At 31.5% G+C, this 11,584-nt stretch overlaps 1 protein-coding gene and 1 long non-coding RNA gene across 2 annotated transcripts; both read right to left on the bottom strand.

Annotated features, from left to right (window-relative positions):
* Positions 1-368: 368 nt before the first annotated feature.
* On the bottom strand, positions 369-6,216 carry LOC146729502 (lysosomal alpha-glucosidase-like). Its single transcript, XM_085495373.1, has 7 exons — positions 6,206-6,216; positions 5,016-5,181; positions 4,764-4,860; positions 3,781-4,016; positions 3,497-3,628; positions 849-962; positions 369-575 (listed from the first exon to the last, which is right to left on the bottom strand). Exons 1-7 carry the CDS (start codon positions 6,214-6,216, stop codon positions 516-518), a joined length of 816 nt encoding a protein of 271 aa, XP_085351499.1. The 3' UTR covers positions 369-515.
* An 840-nt stretch (positions 6,217-7,056) lies between these two features.
* LOC146729501 (uncharacterized) lies at positions 7,057-8,903 on the bottom strand. Its single transcript, XR_014928067.1, has 3 exons — positions 8,759-8,903; positions 8,044-8,128; positions 7,057-7,392 (listed from the first exon to the last, which is right to left on the bottom strand). It is a non-coding gene; the product is annotated as an uncharacterized LOC146729501 (long non-coding RNA).
* Between the last annotated feature and the right edge of the window lie 2,681 nt (positions 8,904-11,584).

Below are 11,584 nucleotides of genomic sequence, written 5' to 3'. Positions count from 1 at the left end.
CCACATACACCCACACACATATTACAATTTAACCCCCTCACACACATTCATATTGCAATTTAAATCCCCACACACACCCACACAAATTCATATTGCAATTTAAATCCCCACACACACACACCCACACACACACATTCATATTGTAATTTAAATCCCCACACACACGCTTTCATATTACAATTTAACCCCCCACATACACCCACACACATTCATATTACAATTTAACCCCCTCACACACATTCATATTGCAATTTAAATCCCCACACACACACCCACACACATTCATATTGCAATTTAAATCCCCACACACATGCTTGCATATTGGGAATTTAACCCCAAACACATGCTTGTATTTCCAAACACATTTAATTATTATTTACATTACATTACATTATTTACAAAATGTTTTCAACGAAAATATATTAATTAAATAATAAATTGTTGCACAAAAGTACATGGTTTGTGAAAAAAATGGTTCGGTGACAGATCACAAACAATGAATGTCATTGTTGACTTTATGCGCAAATTTGCACCCCTTGTGCAAGTGATAATGGTACATCTAGTATGTCGATATCCTAACAGGGAATAAACGAGTTAAAAATATATCTGTGATTCAAACATTCTCATTTAATGCATAGCAACCAATATACAACATTAGAAAGTTTAGATATATGTGAATATATACATATACAATGTTTGTCTAAAAGATATACCTGCATGATAGCAAATTTGACCATTGTACTTTTGTTACTATCCCTACTACTGAAAACACTGTTTTACACTTTCTTGCTGTATTTTGTCTCATTAGAAAATACTAGCAGTGTATTGTAAAAATATGTATAACTCACAATCCAGAGTCCATCAAAATGTACTTTTTTATACCATTCTGAAATCATCTGGTACCACCATTCACTAGTTCTAGGATTTATAAAGTCTGGAAACACGGTAACATTGGTCCAAACCTTAAAACAAAAATAATTAAAATGTGCGTCATGTCGACATATTCTCACAAATACAATTCTACACAAATACAAAGCATAATGTAAATAAATTTCCTCGCATAGAATACATACCTTCCCTTCTATGTATTTTCCATCCAGTTTAATAAAGATGTCCATTTTTTTACCAAGATCGAATGGTTCATATATATTTTTAATAGCATTATTCATAATAGAATTCAAAATGTTCTTAACAATAATAATTTCTTACAAGATTCTCAATTTGGATTTAGAAAGAATAGGAGGACAACAGACAACATCTTCATTCAATTATCAATAAACAACAGACAACATCTTCATTCAATTATCAATAAACAACAGACAACATCTTCATTCAATTATCAATAAATATACAAATAGCATTGGCAAGAAATATCTTTATGCCTGCTTTGATGACTTATGCAAAGCTTTTGATAGTGTTTGGCGTGAAGGGCTATTATTTAAATTAGGGAAAGCAGGAGTGACAGGAAAATGTATAAATTTGATTCAATCAATGTATTCAAATACTAGCTATGCTATTAAGACTGGTCAGGGGTGCACCAAACCATTTGTATCATCTAGTGGTGTTAAACAAGGATGCAACTTAAGCCCATTACTATTTAACATATACATCAATGACCTATCTGACAGTCTTAAACAATCTGAGTCTGTCAGTCTTAATGGCACCAATATTAATTGCCTACTTTTTGCAGATGACATTGTCATTTTTTCAAACACAAGTACAGGACTACAAGATAATCTTAATTTGTTTAAAAGCTACTGTATCAAATGGAGACTTGGAGTTAATATTAACAAAACTAAAATTATTATTTTTAATAACAGGGGAAGAAAGATAGATGGCAAATTTTACTTAGGAGACCAACAGGTAAAAGTTGTCCCAACATATACCTACTTAGGTATCACTTTTCAAAGTAGTGGTAATTTTACAATTGCTATCAATAATCTAGTCAAAAAAGCAATGTGTGCAATAGGTGCATTAAAACAAACACTTAGCCTACACAATTATATAGTTTCGCCAAAAAATGCTATTCAGTTATATCGCAGTACAATCCTACCCATTTTATTATATGGATCTGAGATATGGGGGGCTTTTACTTTCAAACTTGTTAAAACAAAAAATAACGAAATAACTGAAGACAATTTTATACAAAGTCTGTTTAATGACAAAACATACTTTGAACAACTCCACATTAAACTTTGCAAACAGATTTTAGGTGTTAATAATAAAGCCAGCAATGCAGCATCTAGAGCTGAACTTGGTAGCTATCATCTCATTATTGACATTAGTTCACAAACATTGAAAAATTATGAAAAGCTAAAATCAATTAAACATAATCATCTTCTGGACTGTGCTTTTAATACTGACAATAAAATGAACGGTAATTCATGAACAGCATTTGTTAAAAGATTATTCACATTAACTAAAATTAGCGATGAATCTAACATTATAGAATTCAAAACCAAATTCAAACAAGTTTACTATAATAAAGTCTGGTTGCCAACGGTATTTAAACCAGAAAAGAATAAGCTACGTACTTTTAACAAGTTTAAACAAAATTTTGAATTTGAACCATATTTAGAACAAATAAAAAATGTGCAACACAGGGTCAGCTTCACTAAGTTTCGCATTTCTTCTCACGCGTTGCCAATTGAAAAACTTAGATATAATAAAACACCTCCAGAGCAAAGGTTTTGTTTTCTATGTAATGAACAGGCTATTGGGGATGAATTCCATGTTTTACTCAATTGTAAAAATAGTCAGATTGTACAAGCTCGTACTAAATTTGAAGCTGAATTAGCAATTTATGATGACAACATTTGCAAGTTATCAACTCTTGAGAAATTCAAGTGCTTGCTAGGCACTAAAGATAGCTTCATTGTCAATTGCTTGGGAAAATTTATTGATTTTATATCTAAGCTTTAGTTTAGTCTATTGTTTTGTTTGTGTTTTTCTTGACCATTGATTTATTGTATGTTTTTTTCATTCATGCTAAATTTTGTGTCAAATAAAATATCTATCTATCTATCTATGTACCAGGGGCACTGTCAGCGGCAATACCAGGATCCTTTCAATCAAAACAAACAAAACAATAAGCTCTGAACTTTAGTATTACCAATGTCAAGATCAAAAGCTCTTGAATTGTGTAGGAAGTGTTATTTGGAATTTCTATTCCAGAGACTGAGCGAATTGAGGGTACACTTCTTAGTTTGTATGCTAGTGGCTTGGTGAATAATATGTAGAAATTTTTGGTTTGAGTCAAACATGTTTTAGTTAAGTCTAAATTATGTAACCAGCTTCCAAAAGTTGATTTGAATATATGTCCAATCAAAATTACAATGACATAATAATCTACTGGAATCCCAAATTATTTTGATAAATGAAAACTATTCGTATGGCCATTTAGTGTAGAGCCTGATCAGTATATGAATTACATTTCCTATGACATTTTACACTTATACACATGCATGGGTTAAAAAATACTGAATCCCTAACTTACCATGATATGTATATAGTGTTGGCCATTGTTATGAAGTTCATCAATGAATTTTGGTAAATCCCCAAATACTTTCTTATTTAAAGTGCAATCTTTGTAGGCTACAGCGTAGTCAATGTCATTCCACTGTACATCCTAGTTCAGAGAAGTAAATTTAAATATTCATGAGAATTATCTTTAAACATAAACAATTGATAAACATTTTTAAGTTTGATGAGAAGTACAAAAATTATTAGAAAAATTATGACACAAGCCATCTACTGATAAAAAGTCTAAAATAACAATACCTGTGGTATTTTGGCATTTCTCATTCTGTCAGTGACTTTTCTTGTACCATCAACAGTTTCATATCTCCATCTACACAGGTGGAATCCCAAACCCCAATACGGTGGCATAAATGTTCTTCCAATCACTTCAGTGTATTGCTGTATCACTTGGTCAAGGCTGGGTCCAAAGAAGACATAATCTAAAACACCACCAACAGTCCTCCATGTGATGGATGGAGACGTCTGAAAAATTGACTCTGAAAACAGTAAACAAAGGAATAATTTGATATAGCTAGGGTAACACTAGATCTCGTTAGTTAATAAGGTTAATACATAAATAAATGAATGAGCCATAAGGAGGGTGGAAACCAATTTATGTAGCATTTTTAGTTAGAACTTGCTGACTATGCAGTCAACGAAGCAAAACAAATTTTTACGATAAACATTTTGGTTGAACACAATGATACATCATGAAAATAAACTAATGTTTGAGAATCATGCGCTTGATACAAGTTGCAATTGGGTCAAATATGTGTTGTTTATTTGAAACAAAATTTTAATGCGTAAGGTTCATATCCATTGCTTTGTAACCACAGTCCTTTCAATTAGTGTGACTTCAAAGTAATTTTTATGTTTTTCCAGATTATGAAGGATTATACTCAGGAAGTATATGTTGCATGGTGAATTGTAAAAAAATAGTATAATATACAAAATTGAGGATTGTTCTATCTTAACTTCTAAACCTTTTCAACATCAGACTTTCTCGGCCAAATTTTCTGCACTTTTTTTCTTATATTCTAATTTCAGAGCCAACAGACAAAGTTTGAGTCAATTTTCAGTTTTTACTCAAAAATTTTGGCTAATTTTGTCCTAACCTTCTGACGGAAAGTGCAGACTATAAATTGGACTATTTTGTGAATTGGTGATGAAAAGAGGGAACTGGTGGTAAAAAGGTTAACAGTTCCATGACAATTTCTCAGAGAATATACAACTATCATACATACCCATAGCATTGCTGTTGAGTAAGAACACACCATGTGCATTGCCATCATCTTCAATAGACAGATAGAATGGATGAACACTATACAAGTTTAAATTTTCCTAAATAATGGGAAAATAAATAAATATCATTAATATTTTCCAGTTTTCAAGTCAGATAAAACACAAAAAAAATTATCAAATTCTGGAACTGACAAAAACTTAATCTGGAAAACTATTAACAGCGCCCACTGTAGTCCACATTACATTGTACTTACAGCGTGGAAAACATCCCTGCTCCAGAAAGCATATCTAGACCAGTTGACATCATGTAGAAAACTACCACGGTGTTCACCAAGTCCATATATGTACTCAGATGCCAGTGAACTTGGCAGCTGTATGAACTGATCAGCAAATATTAGTGGACCAATGCCACAATTAAACCTGTGCATATAAACAAAAGAAACAAATAAATCAGAAGATTGAGGGCACATTTTTAGTTTTAGACCCTTCTCCTAAAAAAATGTTTTATATTGGGCAGCAGCCTTAATTAGGCTTACAAGATAACACATGCATTGGAAGCATATAATAAACATTGAATATGTATCTTGTGGTATTGAATAATCTTACTATAAAATATTATTGTTTTGACTAAAATTACTAATCAAAGAAAGCTTAGAAAGAACTCCCATGTGCTGAGAGTATTGGAAACACGTTAAAAAATAATTCGAAAATACTTGTCCTTGAGATATTGATGGAAAAACTGAAAACTATTTATGCAAATCAGAAAATTAATATGAACAGATTGTAAAACTAATGAGGTCTGCACAATGTAACAGACCATCTATGTACCAAGTTTTATTGAAATGTGAATAGAACCAAAAAATTATGAATTATTATGCTAATTAGGGAATTAATATGAACAGATTTTAACCCCAAACTAATCAGCTTTGTACATTGTCTTAGAGCATCATTGTACTAAGTTTCATTGAAATGGAATAATTAGTACTTTAGATATCAGTGTGATAGCCCAAAATTGGTCAATTATACAAATTAGGTAATTAATATGTACAGATTTTAACCCACAATTAATCAGGTCTGTATATTGTCCTACAGCATCCATGTACAAAGTTTCATTGAAATGTGATGATTAGCACTTGAGATATCAGTGTGAAAATTGGTTAGTTATGCAAATTAGGTGATTAATATGCATAAATATTTACCGAAAACTAATTGGGTCTTTGCATAGTTCTAGATTCATTGAAATGTGATAATTAGTACTCGAAATATCAGTGGAAAAGCTGAAAATTAATTAAGATTATAAATAAAACAGTTTTTTTTCAAACTGCCATTTTTTATTAAATTATTGTTTAAACCTTTATTTACCATTTGGTCGTCACTGAGCATCTAACACCCATGTATCGTTCTTGACATATGGCCTCTTTTTATTGAAATGATTAAATCTTACCAAAGGAACATTATGTACCTAGGATGAGAGCAATTTGGCTAGTGTTCAAGAAGAAGTTGTTTGGAAAAAAGGTGACATGAGACAATGGGCAATCATCTATACCAACCGTCCTGCCTGTCATCTTTAACAGTGGAGCTAAAAAGCAGTACCATATTTTATACATGCATCTCAAAACTAGGTGAAAGGAAAAAATAATTTGCACTGTATTGCTACCCTTTTTAATGATTTACTAGAACAAGTGGTTTCATGTTTTAAATAGCTCCATGGTTGTTGTAATAACATGTTTGTGTTACACAAGTGTCCATAAAAACCCTAATGTCTGAAAATAACAAATTAATAACGCAAAATGAATCAGAAATGACTAAAATACCATCACAAAAACTAAAGACCAACACTAAAAGAGCTATGGACCCCCAGCTAGTATTAAAGTAATTGAGCTGGTAGTTTTCAAGTAGAAGTGGAAAATAGCCGTTTTTTAACAAAAATCACAAAAATATTGAAGATATCGCCACAATATGAACTAGTCTGACAGAGGTCAATTCAATACATGTGCACTATTGATATCAGCTGTGTAGACCAAAGCATTTTAATAATTTTTGGTAGCTAATTTGTATAATTGTTGGCAGCCTGTTGAGTTAAAAACCTAAACCTTGCTTGTTCATGTTTTGTATTGATTATAAGAGTTTAAAATACAAGCATGCCATCCCTTGTAAAAAGATTGATTTTCTAAATATAGAGAGAAGTATATTCATGGGTGCCATGCCTATGTTACCCCACACTTCAATACTAATTCCAAATACTGTACAACACTTTATTTTAGCAGGAAATAATTTTCCCTGAAAAGATTTTTTTTTTTTTTGTATGGAATTAATTTTCACAGATTTTTGACAAGTTGAATGCAAAATTGGATGCAAAATATAGAAAAAAAAGTATATTTCCTGGATTTTATTTTCACTGAATCATTCCTTCAGCGAAAATAGCGAAAATTAATTCAAAGCAAAAATAAAGTATTTTACACAGTATGGTTTTGAAACCTACATAAATTGCTACAATATCAAAATGGAATAACGATATATACTCACTCATCTCTGTCAGTCCATACAAGCTATGTACATCATAATGTTTTGACTTGTACTGATCTGATGAAGCACACAGTGTGAAAGCTTTTATTATGCCCTCAAATATGCCTATTAAAAATAAGTAAATCAGCATTATATTATGAGGTTATGACAGGAATACAGCAAAGTATGAACAAATTAAGGCAGTACGGTTATCGTATCAACCGATGTGTAGTGGAGGTTGATGCATCAAGCTACTGCCCAAGTGCAAATTTTGCATTATTCCTGAGATAAGAGGGCTGAAAAGGCAATGAAAAACATTTCGCACTGATTATAAGCACTTCAATACTGTAAAATGACTAATTTTCACTAGGTTTAAATTTTGCTAATTTATCATTTCAGGCATATTCAGTGGGTTTTAAATTCACAGTTATATAATTTAGATAATGTCTTCCATACTAAATATTACATATTCACTGGGTGTTAATTTAGCGCATTTTCCAGTCAGCGAAATAAGCAAATTCAAAACCCAGTGAATAATTAACCCCTTTACAGTACGTCTAAAATAAACAAAGGAAAACATTTCTAAATAAGGGAGGGATTCAAATGCATCTATAACACTTTCCAACACTGCATTTTGCAAAATAATGCAGCAGTGAAAATTTACTCTGGTGTCCTACAATACAGGTTGTCAGTGACTTTCACGGAATTATTTCTTTACAAATCATGAAATCATGATAATTTCTAGTAGTGAAAATATAAACAGTTCACGGTACCTACCTGGTGTATATGGTGGATAATCGTACTTAGATTGAGGACAACCAATCAATGATCCATTGCCAAACTGAACTGGTTCATTCATATCCTACAACGACAAGATTGTGTCTCGTTATTGAAGAAGAATAACTTACAGTAATTATGATATTATTAGAGTTTTTAGAATTAAATGGAAAGATAAATAAGCAATTAAATAAGCAGATAAATAAGCAATTGTTATTAAGAAAGGTATGAGAAAATGAAATGTGTTGAAGATATTCTGCTCCATTAATCACAAGAAATCCTCAGTCTCAAAAGAGCACCTCAATGTAAACAAAAGTACATGGTTTGTGAAAAAAATGGTTAGGTGACAGATCACAAACAATGAATGCCATTGTTGACTTTTTTATGTGCAACTTTGCACCCCTTGTGCAAGTGATAATGGTACATCTAGTATGTCGATATCCTAACAGGGAATAAACGAGTTAAAAATTTATCTGTGATTCAAACATTCTCATTTAATGCATAGCAACCAATATCCAACATCAGAAAGTTTAGATATATGTGAATATATACATATACAATGTTTGTTTAAAAGATATACCTGCATGATAGCAAATTTGACCATTGTACTTTTATTACTATCCCGACTACTGAAAACACTGTTTTACACTTTCTTGCTGTATTTTGTCTCATTAGAAAATACTAGCAGTGTATTGTAAAAATATGTATAACTCACAATCCAGAGTCCATCAAAATGTACTTTTTTTATACCATTCTGAAATCATCTGGTACCACCATTCACTAGTTCTAGGATTTATAAAGTCTGGAAACACGGTAACATTGGTCCAAACCTTAAAACAAAAATAACAAACATGTGCGTCATGTCAACATAATCAAAAAATACAAAAAATAATGTAAATAACATTTCTTTGCATAGAATACATACCTTTCCTTCTATGTATTTTCCATTCAGTTTAAGATGTCCATTTTTTTACCAAGATCGAATGTACCAGGGGCACTGTCAGCGGCAATACCAGGATCTTTTCAATCAAAACAAACAAAACAATAAGCTCTGAACTTTAGTATTACCATGTCAAGATCAAAAGCTCTTGAATTGTGTAGGAAGTGTTATTTGGAATCCCTATTCCAGAGACTGAGCGAATTGAGGGTACACTTCTTAGTTTGTATGCTAATGGATTGGTGAATAATATGTAGAAATTTTTGGTTTGAGTCAAACATGTTTTAGTTAAGTCTAAATTATGTAACCAGCTCCCAAAAGTTGATTTGAATATATGATGCATTGTCCAATCAAAATTACAATGACATAATAATCTACTGGAATCCCAAATTATTTTGATAAATCAAAACTATTCGTATGACCATTTAGTGTAGAGCCTGATCAGTATATGAATTACATTTCCTATGACATTTTACACTTATACACATGCATGGGTTAAAAAATACTGAATCCCCAACTTACCACGATATGTATATAGTGTTGGCCATTGTTATGAAGTTCATCAATGAATTTTAGTAAATCCCCAAATACTTTCTTATTTAAAGTGCAATCTTTGTAGGCTACAGCGTAGTCAATGTCATTCCACTGTACATCCTAGTTCAGAGAAGTAAATTTAAATATTCATGAGAATTATCTTTAAACATAAACAATTAATAAACATTTTTAAGTTTGATGAGAAGTACAAAAATTATTAGAAAAATTATGACACAAGCCATCTACTGATAAAAAGTCTAACATAACAATACCTGTGGTATTTTGGCATTTCTCATTCTGTCAGTGACTTTTCTTGTACCATCAACAGTTTCATATCCCCATCTACACAGGTGGAATCCCAAACCCCAATACGGTGGCATAAATGTTCTTCCAATCACTTCAGTGTATTGCTGTATTGCAGTCCTCCATGTGGATCTGAAAACAGTAAACAAAGGAATAATTTGATATGGCTAGGGTAACATTAGATCTCGTTAGTTAATAAGGTTAATACATAAATAAATGAAGGAGCCATAAGGAGGGTGGAAACCAATTTATGTAGCATTTTTAGTTAGAACTTGCTGACTATGCAGTCAACGAAGCAAAACAAATTTTTACGATAAACATTTTGGTTGAACACAATGATACATCATGAAAATAAACTAATGTTTGAGAATCATGCGCTTGATACAAGTTGCAATTGGGTCAAATATGTGTTGTTTATTTGACACAAAATTTTAATGCGTAAGGTTCATATCCATTGCTTTGTAACCACAGTCCTTTCAATTAGTGTGACTTCAAAGTAATTTTTATGTTTTTCCAGATTATGAAGGATTATACTCAGGAAGTATATGTTGCATAGTGAATTGTAAAAAAATAGTATAATATACAAAATTGAGGATTGTTCTATCTTAACTTCTAAACCTTTTCAACATCAGACTTTCTCAACCAAATTTTCTGTACTTTTTTTCTTATATTCTAATTTCAGAGCCAACAGACAAAGTTTGAGTCAATTTTCAGTTTTCACTCAAAAATGTTGGCTAATTTTGTCCTAACCTTCTGACGGAAAATGCAGACTATAAATTGGACTATTTTGTGAATTGGTGATGAAAAGAGGGAACTGGTGGTGAAAAGGTTAACAGTTCCATGACAATTTCTCAGAGAATATACAACTATCATACATACCCATAGCATTGCTGTTGAGTAAGAACACACCATGTGCATTGCCATCATCTTCAATAGACAGATAGAATGGATGAACACTATACAAGTTTAAATTTTCCTAAATAATGGGAAAATAAATAAATATCATTAATATTTTCCAGTTTTCAAGTCAGATAAAACACAAATCTATTAACAGCGCCCTCTGCAGTCCACATTACATTGTACTTACAGCGTGGAAAACATCCCTGCTCCAGAAAGCATATCTAGACCAGTTGACATCATGTAGAAAACTACCACAGTGTTCACCAAGTCCATATATGTACTTAGATGCCAGTGAACTTGACAGCTGTATGAATTGATCAGCAGATATTAGTGGACCAATGCCACAATTAAACCTGTGCATATAAACAAAAGAAACAAATAAATCAGAAGATTGAGGGCACATTTTTAGTTTCAGACCCTTCTAAAAAAATGTTTTATATTGGGCAGCAGCCTTAATTAGGCTTACAAGATAATACATGTATCGGAAGCATATAATAAACATTGAATATGTATCTTGTGGTATTGAATAATCTTACTATAAAATATTATTGTTTTGACTAAAATTACTAATCAAAGAAAGCTTAGAAAGAACTCCCATGTGCTGAGAGTATTGGAAACACGTTAAAAAATAATTTGAAAATACTTGTCCTTGAGATATTGATGGAAAAGCTGAAAACTATTTATGCAAATCATAAAATTAATATGAACAGATTGTAAAACTAATGAGGTCTGCACAATGTAACAGACCATCTATGTACCAAGTTTTATTGAAATGTGATTAGAACCAAAAAATTATGAATTATTATGCTAATTAGGGAATTAATATAAATAGATTTTAACCCCAAACTAATCAGCTTTGTACATTGT

This window comes from Saccoglossus kowalevskii, chromosome 21 (genome assembly GCF_978046115.1).
Source record: "Saccoglossus kowalevskii chromosome 21, keSacKowa6.1, whole genome shotgun sequence".
Lineage (NCBI taxonomy): Eukaryota > Metazoa > Hemichordata > Enteropneusta > Harrimaniidae > Saccoglossus > Saccoglossus kowalevskii.
This window is presented reverse-complemented; position numbering and strand designations above follow the sequence as displayed.

Bases quoted from the DNA above. Each gene is read 5' to 3' on its own strand.
- LOC146729502 (XM_085495373.1), bottom strand. The intron at 4,861-5,015 runs GTAAGTACAATG...CCCATTATTTAG, and splicing joins GCAGGGATGTTTTCCACGCT to GAAAATTTAAACTTGTATAG. The intron at 963-3,496 runs GTAAGTTAGGGA...TTTTGTTTTAAG, and splicing joins AACACTATATACATATCATG to GTTTGGACCAATGTTACCGT.